This window comes from Acanthochromis polyacanthus, chromosome 5, assembly GCF_021347895.1.
Source record: "Acanthochromis polyacanthus isolate Apoly-LR-REF ecotype Palm Island chromosome 5, KAUST_Apoly_ChrSc, whole genome shotgun sequence".
Lineage (NCBI taxonomy): Eukaryota > Metazoa > Chordata > Actinopteri > Pomacentridae > Acanthochromis > Acanthochromis polyacanthus.
Window position 1 is genome coordinate 40,761,789 of NC_067117.1, and position 25,580 is coordinate 40,787,368.

The following is a 25,580-nucleotide window of genomic DNA, read 5'->3' on the forward strand; positions in this document are numbered from 1 at the left end:
ATAGCTGGGTGTGCTGCCTCCACCGCCCCGCAGCGCACTGACTGCTGCTGAGGATGGAAAATAACATGATCCAAATATGATTATATTCACGGTTGATTTTCAGTCATATTTATTTTATGATTTCATTTTATTTCATTCCCCATTGTTTGCATTATTTATGATTCTGTTTCTTCAGTTCCTCAATCCTTGTGGTTTTCAGTCCTTCACTTATAACGAGTGTTTTTAAAGGTTTTTTTTTTCCATTTTCAGTCTTTTCATCCATAAGAGGCTTTGTGTTACATTCCATATGTATGAAAAGTGCTAGATAAATAAAATCTGATTGATTGATAGTAATATATGTGGACAAATTGTAGGTACCCTTCCATTAAAGAAAGAAAAACCCACAGTGATCCCTGAAATCACTTGAAACTGGCAAATAAGAAATTGCTGAAAAATAGCAAATGAAAATCAGACGTTGCTTTTGAATTATGGTTCAACAGAATCATAACCATCATTTTTGTCCAGGCCAATTTCATTATTTTCTTTTTGTCTAATGATTATGTTGAACCACAATTCAAAAACAATGTCTGATTTTCATCAGTTCATATTCAGTATTCTTTTTTTAATTATCACTTTTCAAAGTCATTCCAGCAACCACTGTGAGGTTTTCTTTCTTTAACGGAAGGAATTCAACAATTTTGTCCATGTTTGTAAGTGAACTTCATTGTGATTCTTGAAGTTCCATCTTCTTGAAGTTTCCTCAACAGGGCCTCCTCCAGAAATCAAAAGCCAGAAATTATAATAACTGAACTTCAGTTATTTCCTGGGACCAGTAAAATAGGAAATCTTTATTGTTTACAATGGGACACCATATATTCATGTCAACATTTTAATTTCTTCAAATATTCATGCATATAATATGCAAAAACATAACGGAAATACTTATGCTAGCATTTAAAAATATTAATTTTTCTTTCCCCCTTCTGTTCTTTTACAAATTCAAACAGGGCTTTTGAAAAAAGAAATTGACTATGGCCATCACAAAAACTTACTGATTACCGGTAATTCCCTTCAAATATACATATTTTCAGTAACTATTTAAATCATTATGAACAAGTAAATGCTTAAAAATAGATCGCTAGAGCTTTAATTGACATCACTGTAACTGAATTCCAGTTATCATCTTTGTTTTTTTACAGATGTTAATGGGAAAATAAGATGTTAATGGGAAAATAGGATGCCACATATTTAATTTTTTTTATTTTAATATTTTAAAAGTACTCCGCCAAGGCATTCAGTCGTTGTATGACATCTGACAGAGGAAATCTTTTAAAAATTTGTGGTCCTTGCAGTGGATTTGTAGTAGGATCACAATCATGTGAGCTGCAGTGATGCTGTGCTGCTATCTCACAGTGATACAGAAATCTTTAACAAATCTGTAGATCCAGACTATAAGCCTCATCACTGCCAAAATCTAATCAACTGGTCCTTGTGTCGTTTCTGACCTTCCCTGAAAATTTCATCCATTAGTCTATTTTTGAGTAATGTTGCTAACAGACAGACAAACCAATGCCATGTTTTTTGGCAGAGTAACAACTAATGTGAATATTTTAAACACAAAAATACAACAGTATAAAAAAATTCATTTTTGTTTTTGCTGTTCTGTTTTATTTGTTTGATACCAACAGGGCTTTCAGAAACTTTTGAACACGGCTACCACATAGACCTACTCACTGACTCACCTTAAATATTCATATATTCAATAATCAATGAAATGATTACACATATGTTAGAAGAAGTAGTGGCAGCTAGAGCTTTTCTAGGCGTCACCCGAAATTGTTGTATAGAGACTAGATGATGAGATAAGAAATCACATAGGTGTGTATTTAAAAATAGAACGCTTGACAAAGAGGTGCTGATAAAACATTTGAAAAAGAAGAAAATCGCATGGGTTAGGTATTATCATACAGTCGATGGGTATTACACACGTGGACAAAATTGTTGGTACCCCTCAGTTAAAGAAGGAAAAACCCACAATTCTCACTGAAATCACTTGAAACTCACAAAAGTAACAATAAATAAAAATTTATTGAAAATTAAATAATCAAAATCAGCCATCACTTTTGAATTGTTGATTAACATAATTATTTTAAAAAACAAACTAATGAAATAGGGCTGGACAAAAATGATGGTACCCATAATGTAATATTTTGTTGCACAACCTTTTGAGGCAATCACTGCAATTAAACGATTTCTGTATTTGTCAATGAGCGTTCTGCAGCTGTCAACAGGTATTTTGGCCCACTCCTCATGAGCAAACAGCTCCAGTTGTCTCAGGTTTGATGGGTGTCTTCTCCAAATGGCATGTTTCAGCTCCTTCCACATATGTTCAATGGGATTCAGATCTGGGCTCATAGAAGGCCACTTTAGAATAGTCCAACGCTTTTCTCTCAGCCATTCTTGGGTGTTTTTGGCTGTGTGTTTTGGATCGTTGTCCTGTTGGAAGACCCATGACCTGCGACTGAGACCAAGCTTTCTGACACTAGGCAGCACATTTCTCTCCAGAATGCCTTGATAGTCTTCAGATTTCATCGTACCTTGCACACTTTCAAGACACCCTGTGCCAGATGCAGCAAAGCAGCCCCAAAACATTACTGAGCCTCCTCCATGTTTCACCGTAGGGACAGTGTTCTTTTCTTCGTATGCTTGGTTTTTGAGTCTATGAACATAGAGTTGATGTGCCTTGCCAAAAAGCTCCAGTTTGGTCTCATCTGTCCAAAGGACATTCTCCCAGAAGCTTTGTGGCTTGTCAACATGCATTTTTGCAAATTCCAGTCTGGCTTTTTTATGAGTTTTTTTCAGCAGTGGTGTCCTCCTTGGTCGTCTCCCATGAAGTCCACTTTGGCTCAAACAACGACGAATGGTGCGATCTGACACTGATGTACCTTGGCCTTGGAGTTCACCTTTAATTTCTTTGGAGGTTGCTCTGGGCTCTTTGGATACAATTCCAACGATCCGTCTCTTCAATTTGTCATCAATTTTCCTCTTGCGGCCACGTCCAGGGAGGTTGGCTACTGTCCCGTGGGTCTTGAACTTCTAAATAATATGAGCCACTGTTGTCACAGGAACTTCAAGCTGTTTAGAGATGGTCTTATAGCCTTTACCTTTAAGATGTTTGTCTATCATTTTTTTTCGGATGTCCTGGGACAATTCTCTCCTTCGCTTTCTGTTGTCCATGTTCAGTGTGGTACACACCTTTTCACCAAACAGCAGGGTGACTACTTGTCTCCCTTTAAATAGGCAGACTGACTGATTATGAGTTTGGAAACACCTGTGATGTCAATTAAATGACACACCTGAGTTAATCATGTCACTCTGGTCAAATAGTTTTCAATCTTTTACAGAGGTACCATCATTTTTGTCCAGGCCTGTTTCATTAGTTTGTTTTTTTAAATAATTATGTTAATCAACAATTCAAAAGTGATGGCTGTTTTTGATTATTTAATTTTCAATAAATTTTTATTTATTGTTACTTTTGTGAGTTTCAAGTGATTTCAGTGAGAATTGTGGGTTTTTCCTTCTTTAACTGAGGGGTACCAACAATTTTGTCCACGTGTGTATACAAATGGCACCGTGCGTAGTGATACTGGAAACCAAAACAGTGTTCTGGCACTAAAATTGTTAAGCTCACAAAAATTTAAAGGAAAATATTCACTGTTTGATTCCTATTTAATACACTCATTTTGCGATTTCAAAAAATGCTAATTTTGTTAGTGTATCATTTTGGCACTTCTTGTTTTCGACAATCACACAATTTATGCTCTGTTAAAAGAAAGTCCATTTATAGGTAGGATGAAATGCAATTTCTCTTGAACGTGGTATCAGAAAGTATTCCATTTCATCAACACTCACTACACTGGTTTAGTATTTTCAGTTTATTTTGCAAATTATCTGATCTCACTACAGGCACAGTCAGTATTTTAGTCAATGATAATCATTCAAAATAAAAGGACTGCTGGATATTTGAGGGAGAAAAAAATCGCCTTCAGGCAAAACATCTGTTGTTTATTTGTGATTTCAACTGAAAATCTGCAAATTCTGTCCGTGTATCATGATCATTTATCTAACTATAGCAACTTATGGTTCCCAATTTGGGTTCGGGTGGCAGACACCCTCTCTATTTTTAAGACCAGGCTTAAAACCTTCCTTTTTGACAGATCTTATAGTTAGGGCTGACTGGGTGAGCCTGAGTGGGTCAGCTGGAGTCTCCCTCTTGGACGTCCCTTAGTTCTGCCCCTAGTTCTGCTGCTGTAGGCCTATAGGCTGCTGGGGGACCTCTCTGGATGCACTGAGCTCTTCTTTCATTACCTTTGTATTTACTGTATCTTCCATTATTGCATTACACTAACTCTGTTTCTCCCTATGTCCTTTCTCTGAGTGTCCCTGGTCCCAGAGCTGGATGCTTCAGATCTGTGGTTACTGTCCCACCACCTGGTCTAGTCTCCATCATGTCCACTGTGGGATGCTGGTGCTGACCTGCCTCCAGCCCATTGCTTCCAGCTGCCCATTTCCACCAGTCTACTCTGCATCACCCTCACTTTACCTGATATGCTCTTCTACACACTGTTGCAATTTAACTACCATCTATATATGTAGTATATTTAATGCCAGAGCCGTACACCATAACAGTAAACTGTGAATCAGTTTCAATGTTAGCTTGTACTTTGTATGTATCATCTATCTTATCATACATGTATCCAAATGTGTGTTATATGCTCCTCGTTGCCCACCCCCCTCTTCTCCCATCCCCCCCTCTCTACCCTTCTACTTCTCTAGCGTCTTGAGACAATTTGACCAGTAATTGGCGCTTTGTAAATAAAATTGAATTGAACTGATTTTTTTTAAAACTCTGTCATTGCTGGGCTGAGGCTGCACAGTGATCAGTGGTTAGCATTGTTGCCCTGCAGGTAGAGGATCCCCGGTTCGTGTCCTGACCTTCCTTGGGTCTTTCTGCAAAGAGTTTGCATGTTCCCCCTGTGCATACGTGGGTTTTCACCATGAACTCTGGTTTCCTCCTACAGAACCTCCCAGAAAAACATACTGAGGTTAATTGGTGATTCTAAATTGTCTGTAGGTGTGAATGTGAGTGTGATTGTTTGTTTCTATGTGTAGTCCTGTGATAGACTGTTACCTGTCCAGGTGAACCTTGCCTTCACCCTGAATCAGCTGGGATAGACTCCAGCCCCCCATGACCCTGATGAGCATTAAGCAGTGTAAAGTGTTGAAGAAAATTCACTCTGTCCTTGAAAGTTTGCTTTAATGGGGTGTTTATTGGTAGTCTGGCATACGGTGGGGGGACCACACAGAGCATGAGTCTGTGAAGGTAAGCCCACCCAGAGCATTTTCAGAGGACACAATTTATAGGGATGCTCAGAGAGAAGGGAGCAGGTCTTTTGGTTCTGTTTTGTCTCCAACTGTGCATCTTGCAGATTTTTTCCATGATTTTATATATCTTCGTGGGAATTTTCCCATTTTGTATCATTTTGTGTCTCTTCATGGTTGTTTTCTCATCCTTTTTTGCACCTATTGTGTCTAATGTTAGTTGTTTTACATCCATTCCTGCGAATTTACATTTAATGTTGGTTGTTTTTGATCCATTTTGTTTAAATTCTGTCTTTGATTTGAATTTTGCATCTCTTCATTGACATTGTGTGTCTAGTCATTTTGTGATATTTACCATATTTTGTCTCATTTAGTTTTTTTGCATCACTTATATATCACATTTTGTGTCTCTTTATGCTTGTTTTTTTGTCCAGTTTGGTAACTTCACACCTCATTTTGGCTGCAGTGCTCTCTTTGCAGCCATTCTGTATCTCTTAATGTTTTTTGGACTGTTTCTCATTTTGATTTGGATCGTCTTGTGTCTCTCTGCAGTTGTTTCCATTTTATACGTATATATATTCTTCCATTATCTATAGGCCACATAGCAGCAAACAGGAAGAGCTGCTGGCTTCTACATGAACATGTCATCATAGCCAGGTGGAGGGATGTGGTCTGGATCGAGCCTAAAATAAAACAAATAGGCACACAGCACTGTCATTACTATCATATACTCATGTGCTGTCATTGTTTTTATGGTATGGAGAGTCTAGAAACTGTAATACAGAACTTACTTTTACAGTAATTCACACAGCAGCTATAAAATAACATCCATACTACTTTGTTTCAGTAACACTAACCTCAGGGAGACACTGATGCTAGTGGTGAGAGAAGTGTTCAGATCCTTTACTTAAGAAAAAAGTAAAAATACAACATAAAGGTACTCTGTATAGGTCAAAGTCCATCCATCCATCATCTATACACTGCTTAGTCCTCATCAGGGTCATGGGGGGTGGAGTCTATCCCAGCTGACTGAGGGTGAAGGCAGGAGACACCTGGACAGGTAACAGTCTATCACAGGGATACACATAGAGACAAACAATCACACTCACATTCACACCTACAGATACTTTTTGGGCTGTGGCAGGAACCTAGAGTAGCCAGAGAAAATTCACACATGCACAGAAAAAACATGCAAACTCCACACAGAAAGATCTGAGGCCCAGGTCATATTCAGATAGATAGATAGACAGATCAATAGATCGATCGATAGATAAGATAGACTTTATTGATCTCACAAAGGAGAAATGTACTGTTACAGAGCTCTTAAGAAATTTAATCCAATAAACTTTACTTGCCAAATTCAGCTGTCTGTTTTGTGTGTGTGCTGAAAAAAATTGTGTTTGTAACAGAGCTGGATTTATAAATCAGAACCATAAGTGGGAATGACAGAACAGTCAACCTGGCACATACTGAGTATCTACATATGCTAACTAGCTGACTCTTTAAATGAATTGTCTCATGTTTTCTGCTCTCAGCCTGGCGTGCAGCTCTGGCGGCCCCACAGGTCGTACTCTCGATACAGGATGTAGTCTTTCAGCCTGGGCGGGAGTGGCAGGAAGCTGATGAAGACAGGTGACCGCAGACGAAGACGACCAAGACACCGCCGGATCCGCAGGCGACAGAGATGCTGAAGGCACCGGGCATTTTCTGTAGAGGAAAGGAAAAAGTTAAATTCATTTCATATTTTCCCACTGATTTTATTTGAGTCACCTTGCAGCCTGCAGATGTCAGGCCACTGCTTCTGCTCCATCACAGCTGCCTTCAGTTTGGAGCACAGGGTCACATGGTCCATGTAGTCCAGCAGGACACGAACCACGTGACCCGACAGGTGTTTCAGCCAGGAGACGGAGATCACCTCACAGAACTGCGCTGACAGACAGACAGCAGAAAGCATTTACATGTGTCTTATTACTTTAGAAAATGGAATTAGTTCAGGTCTACTTTGGTGACAATATCACGAGCAAGTTCTGATACGTGTCCACAGGATCCCTCATTTCCACATTTTCAAATCATTGTCTATGTACACAGCTGTGCAATGCATCCTGGTAGCACCACATTGCATTTGTACAGAGGTGGTGTCACATTGGCTGCACCTCACTGCATGCAGTTGAAGTCTAAGCTACTTTGTGCAAATCAAGTACAGGTTAGCAAAGTCACAATGCTACGCATTTCTTTAAATATTAGTTCAACGAGAAACTTTGAATCAACCTGTACAACATCTTTTCAGATATCCACAAGTCTTACCAATAAAGGGGGGAAAAAATAAAATAATGAATGTATATACTTTAAATGTTTTACTACTAGCATCTTCATTCTAATGTAAACTCAGCCTGCATCTCAGCCATAAACTTAAAGAAGTTCTGTTTCCATAACTATTTGCCTCTGAGTCAGTTCTGGCCTCACGGCTGTGCTGAAGAGTGCAGAATTTTTCATTTTTTAACAGAATCAGATTAACTTTCTTTTTCTTTTTGACATTTTTTTTTAAATGAGACATGGAATTAAGTGATTTTAACTCATTTAAAATTTTCAGAAAGGGACCTCGCAGATGAGTAGTTTAAGGACCATTAAAAAGAAAAAATACAGCAACTCTTTCTCTGTTTACCATTTCTGTATCTGATGACTGGTGTTATTTACAGTGTGCCTTCCAAACCCACAGGGTTTTGGGGTTCACACGATTAGGTGTTGTAGATCAAAAATGACAACAGATTCAGCAACTGCTGGCTTATTTCTCATCTCACGTTGTAAACTTTGGTGGGAAAACTCAAATTTTGGTGAACTATTTTCACAATAAATAAGAAAGATTTCAAACAGGCTGTCACGCTGGTTTATAAGGGTTCATCCTGGTGCAGTGGGTGTTTGGTTGTAGGGGGGCATAGCCTGTACTGGTTTTCTGGTGAAGAACAACTGCCCGTTTACCCGCACGCCCTTCAAGCATCAAAAACTGGGAATCAGTGCAACTCCTCATGTCCAAAAACACTCCTGTGGGCACGTACCATTAGAGCCATGCTTTCTAGTTAGCACAGGGCAGCTTCACCCTGTTTGCTACCATTGTGTCTTTGATCACAGTGTTGCTCCATCCCTCGTAGCCTTCAGGGATGTGGGCATTGTTGCCATAGGGACAGTCAAAGCAGCGCTTCACGTCGTAACCATAGCTACACAGCATCCTGAGAACCACCTAACACACATCAGAGACAACATGAGTGAAGTTAGTGAAACTAAAGCTGCTGATTTGACTCAGAAAGGTTTTGCAGACTGACAACGGGGTCGTGACATTACCTCGTCTTTGAGAGCATACTGCAGCGCTGAGGGAAAGTGTGTCGTGTTTACTCTGCAGTAATAGTTGACGTTGGCTCCGTATCGCAGCAACATGTTGATCAACTCGTAGTTACCAAGACGCAGCGCAACCTTGAAAACATGGTCAACAAAACAGCAAAACATCCATGATTAATTAATTTACTACTTCCTGACAAATAATTTTACACCATGTCTGGCTACAGAATGGATGTACAGACACAGGCGGTGAGGAAGTTTTTGATTTCTGAACAGGCAGAAACAAGAAAACGGCTCGTACTAACTGCCCCGGTCTGATGCCCATCAACAAGTAGTTCTAGTAGTAACTCTTACGTTGTATATTGCTTTCACATTTCTTTTTGGGCACACATTAACACACACAACAAATCAAGATGTTAATTACAGAGCTTTTCAGGTACTTCTGACTAAGGCTAGCAGTTGCCATTTGCTTCTAGTGTTTGTACCAAACTAAGCTAACCACAGCCTGACTTCAGCTCACTTTCAGAGACTAAGAGTTTTTCAACTGAAGATTGTTCTTTTATAAGTTTTGGAATATGCAGAAAATTTCTTAATAAATTTTTGAGTCACATTTTGGTTCGACATCACAATAAAAAAGAAAGCTGTTTTTGTTCTGACGAAGCGTCCACTGAATCCACACACTCTGGTACCTGCAGGCATTTGACTGGGTCTTGGTTAGCCATAGCTCCAGCCTCCAGCAGCAGTTTTGCTGTTGGCACGTCGTTGTTGGTGACGGCAAAGAAGAGAGCCGATTTTCTCTCATCGTCATAGCTACGGCGAACCCAAGGATGGAGCATGTAGTTTGGGTCATAACCTGCATCCAGCAAGACCTGATGGGAGTTCAGGGAGAGGGTGAACATTTAGGTGCACAACACTTCACAAAAACAGAGTGATAAAAGTGTCTTTTACAAGGATATTATATTATATAAAAGCTGAAGTACATGAGACACGATTACATGACCTTTCTGATTCAGCTTCAGTGGGTTCATCACTACAATCAGCATCATTATACAAGTAGGTATGATGGAATTATCAAATAAAACTGTAGACTGACACACACATGTACAGTGCCTTGTGAAAGTATTCGGCCCCTTGAACTTTTCAACCTTTCACCACATTTCAGGCTTCAAACATAAAGATATAAAATTTTAATTTTTTGTCAAGAATCAACAACAATTGGGACACAATCGTGAAGTGGAATGAAATTTATTGGATATTTTATACTTTTTAACAAATAAAAAACTGAAAAGTGGGGCGTGCAATATTATTCGGCCCCTTTACTTTCAGTGCAGCAAACTCACTCCAGAAGTTCAGTGAGGATCTCTGAATGATCCAATGTTGTCCTAAATGACTGATGATGATAAATAGAATCCACCTGTGTGTAATCAAGTCTCCGTATAAATGCACCTGCTCTGTGATAGTCTCAGGGTTCTGTTTAAAGTGCAGAGAGCATCATGAAGACCAAGGAACACACCAGGCAGGTCCCAGATACTGTTGTGGAGAAGTTTAAAGCCGGATTTGGATACAAAAAGATTTCCCAAGCTTTAAACATCTCAAGGAGCACTGTGCAAGCAATCATATTGAAATGGAAGGAGTATCAGACCACTGCAAATCTACCAAGACCCGGCCGTCCCTCTAAACTTTCACCTGGAACAAGGAGAAGACTGATCAGAGATGCAGCCAAGAGGCCCATGATCACTCTGGATGAACTGCAGAGATCTACAGCTGAGGTGGGAGAGTCTGTCCATAGGACAACAATCAGTCGTACACTGCACAAATCTGGCCTTTATGGAAGAGTGACAAGAAGAAAGCCATTTCTCAAAGATATCCATAAAAAGTCTCATTTGAAGTTTGCCACAAGCCACCTGGGAGACACACCAAACATGTGGAAGAAGGTGCTCTGGTCAGATGAAACCAAAATCCAACTTTTTGGCCACAATGCAAAACGATATGTTTGGTGTAAAAGCAACACAGCTCATCACCCTGAACACACCATCCCCACTGTCAAACATGGTGGTGGCAGCCTCATGGTTTGGGCCTGCTTTTCTTCAGCAGGGACAGGGAAGATGGTTAAAATTGATGGGAAGATGAATGGAGCCAAATACAGGAGCATTCTGGAAGAAAACCTGTTGGAGTCTGCAAAAGACCTGAGACTGGGACGGAGATTTATCTTCCAACAGGACAATGATCCAAAACATAAAGCCAAATCTACAATGGAATGGTTCACAAATAAACGTATCCAGGTGTTAGAATGGCCAAGTCAAAGTCCAGACCTGAATCCAATGGAGAATCTGTGGGCAGAGCTGAAGACTGCTGTTCACAAACGCTCTCCATCCAACCTCACTGAGCTCGAGCTGTTTTGCAAGGAAGAATGGGCGAGAATTTCAGTCTCTCCATGTGCAAAACTGATAGAGACATACCCCAAGCGACTTGCAGCTGTAATTGCAGCAAAACGTGGCGCTACAAAGTATTAATGCAAGGGGGCCGAATAATATTGCACGCCCCACTTTTCAGGTTTTTATTTGTTAAAAAGTTTAAAATATCCAATAAATTTCATTCCACTTCACGATTGTGTCCCAATTGTTGTTGATTCTTGACAAAAAATTAAAATTTTATATCTTTATGTTTGAAGCCTGAAATGTGGCGAAAGGTTGAAAAGTTCAAGGGGGCCGAATACTTTCACAAGGCACTGTATATACACACACCTTGATGCAGTTTGTGTGTCCTCCTGCAGCAGCTGAGTGAAGAGGACTCATCCCACTATCATTTACATCAGACATGGAGGTGACCGGAAGCAGCAGCTGCAGAGCCCTGACACAGAGGCACACAAGTTTAAATGTGATAAAATTGTCAGAAAGTTAAAAAAAAAAACATTGTCTCATGTGATGAACAGTTTACTGCAGGTGTCCTCGGTGTGCGACTCGGTGGATCGGCATGTGTCCAGAGTGTTTGGCGATGTTGGCATCGGCGCCATATTCCAGCAGCAGCCTGATGACGGCTGGATCTCCGGACGCAGACGCTTCGAACAAGATGGACGCCTCATCCTGGGCCTGAGACAAGACGTCGGCTCCTACAGGACAAACAGCATGCTAAGTGTCGGGAAAGACACAATAATATATCTGTCTCTGTAAAGACTGGGTTCCCAACATTACCTACAAGTTTTAAGAATTTTTTGAAGGTTTTCGTTTCCAATAATGCATCATGTTTTTTTTAAACACTCAGAGGATATTGTCAGGAACACAGGCTATGTTCTAGGGGGAAAGGAGGACTGTTCTCAAACCAACATTCAAAAAAACATGCTTTATGAGATGTTTCTGTGATGTCATATATTAACAAAATGGAACATTCCTGCTGTGGCAGCAATCAGCTGTTCAGCCTCCAAACTGCCTGGTTGAAGCTTCTCACCTCTCTTCAGGAGGGTCTCCACCACTTCCACGTGTCCCTCCTGAGCAGCCAGTGCCAGCGGTGTGAGGCCGTAGTGGCTGCGGGGGTCCGGCCGTGCTCCGGCCTCCAACAGCATGGTGACCAGCCCCACTTTGCCCAGTCGTGAGGCCTCGTGGAGGGGGCAGCGGCCATGGCAGCCCTCCTGGTTCACCCTGGAGCCCCGCAGGAGCAGCAGCTTCACCAGGTCGGTGCGGTCTGAACGGATGGCTGCAGAGAAGAATAGTCCATGATTCATAGCTGAAGATGGATTCCCCCACAGCTTCTTGTTCCTCTTTATTTTGTAAATAAGCCTGAACAACATTGGGATCCGTTCCAGAAAATACTCTGAACCCAACCTTGTGCTCACTCACTCTCCACTTGTTGCCCTTGCAATCACTCTGACACAGGTTCATCACAGTAGGGCTACCAGGTCGATCCCTGACTTCATACACTGTTCCTGTTTCTAGGAACAGGGAGATTCAGCAGCTGAACCGGCACCGAGGCAGTGAAATGTCGCTCAGCCTACCTACAAATAGTGGGGCGTCCTGATTGTTGTCCTGGCTGTCCGGCTGGGCTCCATGTTTGAGCAGGAAGGAGGCATTTTCTATCAGACCTTGTTCCACTGCCATGAAGAGAGGAGTTTGACCACAGAGAGTACGACACTCCATGGAGTCTGGGTCTGAAGCTGGAGACCATCACACCTGATCAGTGTTACTGTAAAGCTGCACAGAGTCAATAAAGCTGATACAAACCTTTAAATGTGAGCTCCAGGATGGTTTGGTTGCTCTGAGCTGCTGCTTCGTGGAGAGGCATCCAGCCTCTATCATCTGTCTGTAAAAACTTGTCTTTTTGTCGGACACATAAATCCTTCAGCAGCTTCTCGTCGCCTGCAGAGACCAATGGATGAGGACATTAAACTGGAACAGGTCTCAGTACCAACACTGGCTTGGACTGCTAATGATTCTCATCACAAATCAAGAATCAATTGTAAAACCGTCTGGATAAAAAGCGATTGTCAGCAACAACAGCAGTTAAATGTTTGTTAAATCTGGTTTATGACAACATAGAAGGAATTGTGTGGGAAATAAAACCATTTAACACCTTAACAACTACATTTCTGTAGATTAAATGCAAAGCTGTTCGTAGTGTGACTGATAAGAACTGATTTAATCTAAATATATAGGTTACCTAAAGGCTGTTTTGTAAAGTTTACCACAGAACTGTTAAGCTTTGCTCCATACAACTGCTCTTAGATAAGTACACACGTGGACAAAATTGTTGGTACCCCTCAGTTAAAGAAGGAAAAACCCACAATTCTCACTGAAATCACTTGAAACTCACAAAAGTAACAGTAAATAAAAATTTATTGAAAATTAAATAATCAAAAACAGCCATCACTTTTGAATTGTTGATTAACATAATTATTTAAAAAAACAAACTAATGAAACAGGCCTGGACAAAAATGATGGTACCTCTATAAAAGATTGAAAACTATTTGACCAGAGTGACATGATTAACTCAGGTGTGTCATTTAATTGACATCACAGGTGTTTCCAAACTCATAATCAGTCAGTCTGCCTATTTAAAGGGAGACAAGTAGTCACCCTGCTGTTTGGTGAAAAGGTGTGTACCACACTGAACATGGACAACAGAAAGCGAAGGAGAGAATTGTCCCAGGACATCCGAAAAAAAACGATAGACAAACATCTTAAAGGTAAAGGCTATAAGACCATCTCTAAACAGCTTGAAGTTCCTGTGACAACAGTGGCTCATATTATTCAGAAGTTCAAGACCCACGGGACAGTAGCCAACCTCCCTGGACGTGGCCGCAAGAGGAAAATTGATGACAAATTGAAGAGACGGATCGTTGGAATTGTATCCAAAGAGCCCAGAGCAACCTCCAAAGAAATTAAAGGTGAACTCCAAGGCCAAGGTACATCAGTGTCAGATCGCACCATTCGTCGTTGTTTGAGCCAAAGTGGACTTCATGGGAGACGACCAAGGAGGACACCACTGCTGAAAAAAACTCATAAAAAAGCCAGACTGGAATTTGCAAAAATGCATGTTGACAAGCCACAAAGCTTCTGGGAGAATGTCCTTTGGACAGATGAGACCAAACTGGAGCTTTTTGGTAAGGCACATCAACTCTATGTTCATAGACTCAAAAAACAAGCATACGAAGAAAAGAACACTGTCCCTACGGTGAAACATGGAGGAGGCTCAGTAATGTTTTGGGGCTGCTTTGCTGCATCTGGCACAGGGTGTCTTGAAAGTGTGCAAGGTACGATGAAATCTGAAGACTATCAAGGCATTCTGGAGAGAAATGTGCTGCCTAGTGTCAGAAAGCTTGGTCTCAGTCGCAGGTCATGGGTCTTCCAACAGGACAACGATCCAAAACACACAGTCAAAAACACCCAAGAATGGCTGAGAGAAAAGCGTTGGACTATTCTAAAGTGGCCTTCTATGAGCCCAGATCTGAATCCCATTGAACATATGTGGAAGGAGCTGAAACATGCCATTTGGAGAAGACACCCATCAAACCTGAGACAACTGGAGCTGTTTGCTCATGAGGAGTGGGCCAAAATACCTGTAGACAGCTGCAGAACGCTCATTGACAAATACAGAAATCGTTTAATTGCAGTGATTGCCTCAAAAGGTTGTGCAACAAAATATTAAGTTATGGGTACCATCATTTTTGTCCAGTCCTATTTCATTAGTTTGTTTTTTTTAATAATTATGTTAATCAACAATTCAAAAGTGATGGCTGATTTTGATTATTTAATTTTCAATAAATTTTTATTTATTGTTACTTTTGTGAGTTTCAAGTGATTTCAGTGAGAATTGTGGGTTTTTCCTTCTTTAACTGAGGGGTACCAACAATTTTGTCCACGTGTGTATTTCTGACTATACTTTTTGGTCTCTGTTACAGCCATGCTTATAGGAAACCATCTGATAGAACTGGTATTATAACATATTATTCAGTTGCAAACTATCACTAACTCAAACATTAACCAAGGAAGGCTAAAATTTGAATACCTGATAGTTTAATTTGCTTTCTTTAATAACAAACCACATTTTGTCTCACCTTGTCTGATAGCAGTGAACACCTGGGTGATGCCGTCCTCAGGCCCAGAGCTGCATGGAAAGAAAAACACAAGAGAAAATAAAACTCTGTGACACTGAACAGGAATATTCTGTTTAAATATTATTATGGCAAAACAACATCAATAACTACAACTCTTCTAGATCCATTACTGTCCTCTAAGTCTGTTCAGTGAGCACTGTCTTTGTTAATAAATCACATTTAAATATGAATTAATTATTGTTATATACTGTAATGTAAAACCAGCTTATCACTCCGTCAGATGATCAATAAAGCAGTATTTCTGTTAATCAAACAATTGAAATGGAGACTAAAAGGAAGTTCGGTAAGTTGAATTAATTTTATTAATGTAATTGCACGGAAACTGAACCACAGAATATTAGCTATAACATTTATATTTGAGTTATATTTACTATACTTTTATAAGCTACTTGGTGTAAAAATAACAACAAAAAGCTTCACTGCTCTTTTAACCAAGTAATTACAGATTAAAAGTCAGTATCAATACTTTCACTCAATAAAACTGATTTAACACAATAGAAATATTTATTGATGCATTCAACTAGTTTGATTTATCTCACCTGTAAATAAAATCTTACAGCTCAGAAAAGTCTATATCTGATATAGTAAAGTAAATCAGTAGAAGATTAAGTGATTCAGTGAAATCAGTAAAATAAATTTGTTTAGACAAATGAGCTAACAGACAGAACAGTTTGGAGTCATGTTTAGTATTTTTTAAAGCTCTGTTGTACAGTGTAAAACTAATAAAATCCTTTGAACTACCAGGTGTCTTCAAACTTCTGACTGATGCTGCCCTCCAATAAAGCCCTCAGAAGAAGGAGAAATGCTAAACACTGCAGAATGATCACATCTGTTGGGTCATTTACAGAATGTAAATGTGTTGTGCTGACCTGCTGTGTCGTGTCGTCTCCTCTTTCTTTGTCTCCTTGTGTTTGTTGCTTTCCAGCAGACTCTGTTCAATCATGTACTGAGTTGCTGCATCGTCTTCATCATCCCCATCCTCCATCCCAAATCCATCAAACTCCATGATGATGTCCACGTAGACTGTCCTGACCCTGTGTGTGATCATCAAGGCTGTGTTCAACCAAACGGTGTGATTCTGCACCATACAGCTGTGTGGACACCAATTATTTTTATTTATCATTAAAAAAATGATTGATGGTAGTGCTTCCACAACAACAGGGAAAGCCTTTGCGTTAGTGGCTAATGTTGCCATGAGCTTTGATAGTTTGCTCATAAGTCAGAGCTATGTTGAAAATGTAAAGTTAAGAGAGATTCAGAAATGGTGTAAACATCTGTTTGTTTCTCTCCTGCTCCCTGTGCTCATATATTCTGTACTTTAATACAGACAAATTAATAATAAAGCTGTTCTCGTTCATACATTTCTATGGTTTGTTTGTCATACAGCAGCATGAGAGTGAAATAGTAGCAGAAAATCAACAGTTAACTAGCAGTCACTTTCAGCTAAAATACTGCTGACTCTATATTACTGTACTACATTGTTACTTCAGCTTTTGTTCTCACTTTGGCTATTGTCGTTTTGCACTACTGTGTATATATTATTTTCTAGATTTGTAAATGTCTCTGTATTTTTTCTTTTTCTTTTTTTTTGGTGATACTTATGTTATTATTTGATTTTTCTTTTTTTGTAGGGTGACACCAACATCCAAAACCAAATTCCTTGTATGTTATATACGTACTTGGCCATTGAAGAAGATTGCGATTCTTACTGTGATTTCCAGCTTGATGTTTGGTACGGCTAAAGAACTGACTTTATAACTACAACACTGTAAAACGAGTCAAACACAGGAGTTAAAAACGGTGATGAAATGAACCGTCTTTGTAGCTGAGTTAAGTCGTTTTCTGGAGACATGTGAGACTTTCATTATTTGCTGATACTTTGAAGCTTTAAAACCTCCAGTCATGGTTTGAATGCTGCAGCCTGTCTGAGTGTTGGTGCTGATCATGTACGTCCTCTTATGACCACAGTTAACCGCCTTCCAGCAGGGTCATGCATCAGATCACAGTGAGTTTGTGGCCTGCCCAGTGTGCAGATGTGAGCCCAGTAGGATGTGGTGAAATGGGAGACTGGCAGCATGAATCATGTCAGCATGGAGCAGTTTTCCAACATCTCATCAGGAACTGAGAGCAAAAGGAGTGTTCTCATTTCAGGACTTCAGGTTAGACCAATGCTGCAGTTTGAAAAAATAACGCAAAGAGTCCTCTTCGTTTCAACTTAAAGGGTCTAAGACAAGCTAAACAGATCCAGAACAAAGGAACACTTAAGCATACAAACCTTAATATTCAGTATCAGGAAGCAGGAATAATAATAACCTTCATATCGTGAGGTGAAAAGTGATTGTAAAAGAGGCAAAAGGTCCAGCAGTCAGTGTCTTCCTGACCTCAACCAGACTTTAAACCACACAGGCAGCAAACTGATCACCAAAACTTGAGAAATATTTCAGCTTCACTTTGTTTTTTTTACCTTGTGGGTTGTGTTGGGTCGCTCTGTCCCTGCAGATTCAAAGTTGTTGTTGCTGAGAGCTGTCAGGAAGAGGAGGAGTAAGAGGAGGAGGAGAGGTCTGAAACCAGAGCTTTGTGCCCACATGGGTTCTCACTGCGTCTCTGGTGCTTCCCTGATCCTCCACTCGGTGTCTGAACAGTATGACCGACACATAAATGCATGTTATTTACTCTCAAGATGAACACTAATATGTTTCAGAGGAGGGTCATGAAAGTGTAATAATTCTGCAGGTGGAGGTTCAGGGACCTCCATGTTTCAGCTGTGCGGCTACAGCGCTCTGGGTCGGGCGATCTGACACCTGCTTCTATATTTAGCTGCTCCAGAAAAGTTCATGCAGTGAGACAATCATGGTGACTCTGAGGGAAACATTACAGCACAGTTCACCGCCCTCTGTGTCGTACATGTGCCTCTTATTGTTCATTCATCTCCCAGCTAGAATTCATTTATTCTTAAAAAATTTTGAGAAAGTTCTGCAAAGTTCTAGAAATGCTTGGAGAGTAAAATCATTTTGTTTGTTCCCAGGATGCTCTGATTAAATGATGGATGATTAAAGCCATTCTAAACTTCCTTGGTGATAACAACATTAGACAACAATTAGGCCCAAACATGATATTTCTTTGTTCTCATGTTACATTGTAAAATATTTGTGGGAACTTTACATAATATTCTCTCTCAACAACACCCCTAAAACAAGACAGGCCATGATCAAGGACTATAACCTGTGGGCCTGGGAACATTCTCCAAACTCTCTGAATGTTGCAGTTAAAATGTTTTGTCTTATTGAAGCATGTTTGAAACCATAGACATCTTTCTCTAAACCTTTGGATAAACCTTTAAAAATTATTAGAACTTGTAGGTAATCCTAGCTAGAGTTGTGGGGATGCTGTCTACTAGATTCCCTCCCTCATATACACTGTTTGTCCAAATAAAAAGTCACCACCTGAATTTAACTAAACAAATAGTTTAGAGCCTTCCATTGGATAATTACTGCAGTGATGACAACAACTTATTTAACCCCAGCTGATGTGGTGAGGACCTTCTCATTTCTTCAACAACCATGTTGGAAGACATGTCTTGTGGTCATGGAAAGGATGTTAATATGTCTGGGAAGGGTCAACTTATTGGCCTGCATCAAGCAAAGAAAACAACTAAGGAGATTAAACTATAAAAATCAGGTTAAGAATCCTCCAATGCATCATTAAAACTGGAAGGATAGTAGAGAACCATCATCTTCCAGGAACAAATATGGTCTGATGAGTCCAGATTTACCCTGTTCCAGAGTGATGGGGGCATCAGGGTAAGAAGAGAGGTGGATGAAGTGATGAACTCATCACGGCTAGTGGGGGTTAGGGTTATGATCTGGGGTTGGTCAGGTTCAGCAACGTTATGTTCCCAAAGAATGAGGTCAGCTGATACCTGAAGATACTGAATGACTAGGTCTTTACATCACTGGAGTTTTTCTTCCCTGATAACACGAGCATGTTCCAAGATGACGATGCCAGGATTGATGGGGTCACACTGAGATAGTCCTCTACAATGTCCAGACCTCAGCCCCACTGAGAATCTTTGGGATGTTCTGGAGAAGACTTTGTGCAGTGGTCCGACTCTCCCATTATCAGTACCAAACCTTTGCAGAAAATCAATCCAACTCTGGGCAGAAATAAATGCTGTGACATTGCAGAAGCTTATCAAAATGATGCCACGGTGAATGAGTGCTGTACTCAAAGCTAACAGTGGTCCAATGAAATATATCTATCTATCTATATATATATATATATATATACATATATATATGTGTGTATACATATATATATTCTGGGGACAGGCAGTGTATTAATGTTTTGTTTAGAAAATGTCAGAAAATATTGAAAAAAAGTTCATAAAAATGATAATCAAAGAAGATAAACAGCAGAATCAGCCAATAAATCAGCCATCACAAAAGTTTCAGGTTAATTTTTATGCTATTAGCGAAGTGATTAATGGACTAACGACTGCAGGTTTGGTTTAGTTAAATGAAACCTTATTTACAAATATGAACCACATAAACACAATATAAAAGACTTAAATCTTCGATAGTTTGAGATATTTTCAACCAAACATGGCCTCAAATTTCAATGTGCAAAAAAAAACAACCTAAAAGTTGATAAACTTTATTTGTTTTTCGATCAATTACCCCAGAAAGTACATCAGCATTCAAATTCTCAGCGATCATTTTGAATATCCAGATAATTATAAAGTTTCAAACAGATCTGAGCCAGTGGAGCAGAAAGCCCCTGAGGATCTGAGATGGAAAAACCCGTCACCTTCATCTGCAGCCTCAGTTTTAAAGAAAGAGGTTACTTGTTCAGACAAAAAAAAACAACCAAAAAAACCAAGCCAATATCGAGTTCACATGCTCGTTTTTAGCTCGTTGCTGCTCACTGACTCATTTTGTTTCCTGAAAAAGTTTCCGTCTGCCAACAAAAGACTTAACAGGACATTTTGCTCTGTATTTGAGTGAAAACAAGAACACGTGTTATAAACGTTATTACATCTGGTAGCACCTCAGAGTCTGTCATTCGGTGGTACAAAAGTCTTCCACCCCCTTTTTAGTTAATGTGGAGGAGATGCACTTCCACACAAACTGTCTTAACAAATTTGCAGTTACCAAAGCTGACTGGCCCCCATAAACAAACACGTTTATAAAACCACCTGTTCAATGCACACATGACCATTGTATCTCTAAACCCATTTGTGACCCAGTTATACATCATGTTTACCAGTTTCCAACAGATTATTCTTTCAGTTCTAATAGTTCACACAGGCCAGACCACAACCTGGACTTCATGTTTGTAAGCTGCATCTTATCATGGCTTTGTCTTACTAATGAACGGGTCAGACTCCTAGGTGTTTAAGAAAAAAAAATCTGTTACTAAATATATTTGCTGCCTTCATTTCCTGTCAAAATATGATCTGAGAACAATAAGATTTGACACAAATGAGAACACGAAACAAACTGTAATTGAAAACACGTTTATTTCATTTTGTGCCTCTACAGTTTATGACCTGGGTCTCTCCTTCTTGCCTTTGTAGAGCGCCAGCAGAGACACGTTGGCCACTTTGACCACCTTGAAACGAACTCCAGGAATGTCACCCACGGCATGACCTTTACGTCCGAAACCTGCCACCAGAACCTCATCGTTCTCCTGCAGGACCACAAGCAGAGAAGGGAGAGAATGTCAGGATGGACAAAGACCAACGCTTCTCTTACATGGTTACAAAAGCTAAATCACATCCAGGAGCTTTTAAGAGGAAGAAAACTTTTTTTTTTTTAAATCCGATTTATGACATGAATGACGGTGAAAAAAACCCTCTATTTCACAAAGATGTTGATGTAACTAGAACATTTTAGGACTAGTAGAACCTACAGACACCAGGTCAATGGAATTTCATACAAGCTGTGGAATACTGAGAGGATCAAACATTTTAGCAGAAGCATATGACGCTGAGAGTACAGATTCAGCTCATCTTCTCTGCTGCAGACCCTTGACATAAACATGAAGCCTAAACTGTGTTTGGCTACTTTTCATTGTTGTTTACCTCGATGAAGTTGAGGCAACCGTCATTGGGGACGAAGGCGGTGATCTTCTTGCCGTTCTTGATGAGCTGAACTCTCACACACTTCCTGATGGCAGAGTTGGGCTGCTTAGCCTCCACACCACTGCAGAGGGGAAACAACCACTGTTACACTGAACTTCAAAACAACTGACATGTACAACATCAGATTTATTTCATCTGTCCAGTAAAGGTCACTAAATGACAAATTGTAATGTTAAACAGCTTTTAGGAAGTGGAATTCAATGCCAGGACTGAGAACAAAAAGGTTTAAAATGCTGCAAACAAACCCTAAACTCTATGAAATATATCTAACACAATATTTCAACAGTGACAGCAGACTTTCTCTAACCAACACGACCAATACAAAACAATCCTTCCAGTAACAACAACTTAATTCAGAGGTCAACATCCAGTGGAATGACTTGAGTCAGGACCTCTGGTTAAAAAGCTTTAAAGAGACCCACATGGGCATCAGTTCTATCTGAAGCAGAGATCAAAGCCTAAAAATGATTGGCTCTCTGCTGTTGGGTCAGGATTAGTGTTGTGATATTACTTGAACTTCAGCAGGTCACAAAGTACTCACACTTTCTCGAGAACGATTCCCTTGGCGTGAGAAGCTCCTCCGAAGGGGTTAGCCTTCAGGGCAGTGCCCAAATGGGCCTTCTTGTACTGTTTATCGTGCCATTTCTGCTCACGGCGGTGATTGCGGAGCTTCCTGGCAGTACGCAGACCACGACACTTTCCTGTAAGAAAGAAAAAATAGGAAATAAAGTTTTCAGCCTAATGTCTTGTAGCATTCTTGACAAATATTTTTAAATGTCTACATCTCAGAACCTCGCAGTGCTGCTGCAAGTAAAAGAAATTGACTCATGACATTTGTGCAAAAACTGATACTTTATTAATCCTTTGCAAATGCAAAAATAAAGTATTTCTATATTCTAATGGACGCGTCCCTTCTGTGTACGCAGCACTATGGGTGATTTCATGATAGTAACTAAGTAGTGTCACCTGAGACTGATGGTACTGAATTAAGGATTTCTCATTTGGCAGCTTTGCCTTTTCTGTCCTCACATTTCTTTAACAAATCTCTCTTGCAACTTCACTGAGAAGAGTCAAAATGCAAGCAATGCCAGTGAGGAACAGATTTAGAATTTGATCTGCATCATTATTACAGATGTCAAATGTGCACACTACTAGACTAGAAAATAACAGAGCATCACACACAGTCATTACAAACAGCACGATGAAGGAGAAATATGACTCCTAATGCCAGTATTAATATCAATGGCTAATATCAGTCTCCAGGGCTACAATGTTTAGCATATCATCATAACCATCCTGATTTAAACTCTTAAACATAAAACATGCTTGATATCAGAGTGAGTCGTTCAGATAAATCTGTACACTCCTGATACTACCAAGTAATCTGACGTTAACCCTTTCAGACCAAGATCTGACAACCCATTTCCCTCTGACTGTTAAGATACAGTGAAATGGGTAGATCTGCCCAAAACTCCTATAGTCTGACCCAAACAGACAGTTTACACAATTTAACACATTTTAGATCCACTTCTTGGCTGTGAGAAATCCAAGTTCTCAACACAAAAAAGGTCAGGAAGAAGCTCAGTTGGTCACAGAACGTTAGATATTTATCAGTTTCAACGAAAAAAAACTTGAGAAGCTCAGACAACACTAAAAACGAGTTAGAGTATCGTGTCTACAGAGCCCTAAGGCTCATCAGCTAAACTTTACAATGTTAAACAGGCACAAATATTCACCAAAGGATCGAGCTACGCGAAGGCTTAAATCATCGATTCAATAATTTAAAGTCAGACAAACGGCTGATTTAACGTCTGAGTAACCTGACTGATGATAACCACTTGGAACAAATGTGACATAGTCTCGCAAAAAACAGCCCTTCACTTTATATATCCAATTAATATTCACAAATGTTCCACAGAGCTAGCAGCGAGCGGCGCTACTGCTAGGCTAATCGGCTATACAAACACTCAATATCTAGCTGTAAAGACAGAACTGCACAAATAGTTCAACTCTAAAGCCATTTTATTAAGTTATCTGTTTAATCTGAAAACTATAAAAGTGTGGGATCAGACTTAACCGTAACAGTAAAGGACGCTATGCTAAGCTAACACCGCTAACGTGCCGCTAGCAACTCGGACATGTCATGGCCGCTCCACGTTGCGAGGAAAACGAACCACAAATACGGTCAGTTTTTAATATCTAACTCTGAGTTTTACCGACACAAACAGCCCTTAGCAGTCCGTTAACTGTTTATATACAACACCACTGAGAAAAAACAGCGCTTTGTAAAGAATTATTCAATATTTCGGATGAAGTTTGAGCCGTACCCATGATTGCAGAAGCGAGCCTGGGTTGGAAAGGAAGGACCCAGGATGCACCGCGGCAATGTCTACTCTGAGGACCCTAACGAGGCGTGCCAACAAAATTGCCTGTTTGAAATTATGCAACTTTACAATTCTACAGTTTCATTTAGCAGACGCTTTTGTCCAAAGCGACGTACAATACAACTTTAGTCATATACTGTACGTGCTTTAAATATACAATCTATGACTTCAATATGGCAATATTTTGTATGTCTTGTTACTCTTTTATTTATCCAGTTTTCATATTTTCACTAGGCTCCAGCCCCCCCCCCGACCCTAAGGAGGATAAAGCGGTGTATAGAGAATGGATGGATGGATATTTTCACTAGGGATGTCCGATACTGGCTTTTTTGCCAATCACCACTATGCCGATATTGTCCAACTCTCAATTTCCAATTCTGATATCAACCGATACCGATACTGATATATGTGGGCTATTTAACTAATTTTAGGTAATGTCACATATCTCCTGTCATGGAATTAGCAAATCATGCCTTTATTATGGTGAATATCAGCATCTTTACATGCTTAACTATGGTGACATACAGAACTTACAGTTGCTGCTGTCAAAGCCTTTTTGCACCAGAGTCGATACAAAATTACATCTATGTTGTAGTGGACCATCAATCATACATCAGCCTTTTTTTTTAATCATGAAAAGCAACGATTAAATTCATTTTTTGGGATATTTGAGGGATATTTTTGCACCTTAACTGACACAGATAATACCAAGAGACATGCAGCAAATGGTAGCTGACATGTATGGCACTAAGTCAGACACGTTTCTGGTGGGTGTTGGACTCCGCCAGGGCTGCCACTTGTCTCCAATCCTGTTTGTGGTTTTCATGGACAGGATCTCAAGGCGCAGTCGTGGTAGGGAGGGTGTCTGGTTTGGGGGCCTCAGGATCGCATCTTTGCTTTTTGCAGATGATGTGGTTTTGTTGGCGTCCTCAGACCGTGACCTCCAGCACGCACTGGAGCGGTTTGCAGCCGAGTGTGAAGCGGCAGAGTTGCGGATCAGCACCTCCAAGTCCGAGGCCATGGTTCTCTGCCAGAAACCGGTGGATTGCTCCTTCTGGGTTGGGGGGGAGTTGCTTCCCCAAGCGAAGGAGTTTAAGTATCTCGGGATCTTGTTCACGAGTGATGGGAAAATGGAGCGAGAGATGGACAGGCGGATCGGTGCAGCGTCAGCAGTAATGCGGGCGTTGTACCGTACCGTCGTGATGAAGAGGGAGCTGAGCCGTAAAGCGAAGCTCTCGATTTACCAGTCCATCTACGTTCCAACCCTCACCTATGGTCATAAGCTTTGGGTAGTGACCGAAAGAACAAGATCGCGGATACAAGCGGCTGAAATGAGCTTCTTCAGTAGGGTGGCTGGGCTCAGCCTTAGAGATAAGGTGAGGAGCTCAGACATCCGGAGGGAGCTCGGAGTAGAGCCGCTGCTCCTTCACCTCTAAAGGAGCTAGTTGAGGTGGTTTGGCCATCTGATTCGGATGCCTCCAGGGAGACTTCCTTTGGAGGTTTTCTGAGCACGTCCGCCTGGGAAGAGACCCCCGAGTAGACCCAGAACTCACTGGAGGAGTTATATAGCTCATATATCCGCCTTGGGATCCCCCAGGAAGAGCTGGAAAGCGTCGCTGGGGGGAGGGACGTCTGGAACGACCTGCTTCAACTGCTGCCTCCGCGACCCGGCCCCAGATAAGCGGAAGAAAATGGATGCATGGATGGATGGATGGATGTATTAAAGACTCGAACCAGGTTTCCACCATGACATGTT

General features: G+C 40.5%; 2 protein-coding genes across 2 annotated transcripts; both read right to left on the reverse strand.

The window, feature by feature from the left end:
• Positions 1-6,647: 6,647 nt before the first annotated feature.
• Positions 6,648-17,917, reverse strand: LOC110966471 (dynein axonemal heavy chain 12-like). Its single transcript, XM_022215842.2, has 13 exons — positions 17,763-17,917; positions 16,168-16,332; positions 15,239-15,288; positions 12,906-13,040; positions 12,680-12,838; positions 12,136-12,381; positions 11,629-11,800; positions 11,436-11,541; positions 9,381-9,560; positions 8,698-8,826; positions 8,468-8,596; positions 7,132-7,285; positions 6,648-7,068 (listed from the first exon to the last, which is right to left on the reverse strand). The coding sequence occupies exons 2-13, from the start codon at positions 16,302-16,304 to the stop codon at positions 6,893-6,895; spliced, it is 1,773 nt and encodes a 590-aa protein (XP_022071534.2). The 5' UTR covers positions 16,305-16,332; positions 17,763-17,917; the 3' UTR covers positions 6,648-6,892.
• A 2,880-nt stretch (positions 17,918-20,797) lies between these two features.
• On the reverse strand, positions 20,798-23,859 carry rps23 (ribosomal protein S23). The gene is made up of 4 exons (XM_022215840.2): positions 23,768-23,859; positions 21,982-22,141; positions 21,381-21,501; positions 20,798-20,986 (listed from the first exon to the last, which is right to left on the reverse strand). Exons 1-4 carry the CDS (start codon positions 23,769-23,771, stop codon positions 20,840-20,842), a joined length of 432 nt encoding a protein of 143 aa, XP_022071532.1. The 5' UTR covers positions 23,772-23,859; the 3' UTR covers positions 20,798-20,839.
• Positions 23,860-25,580: the final 1,721 nt, after the last annotated feature.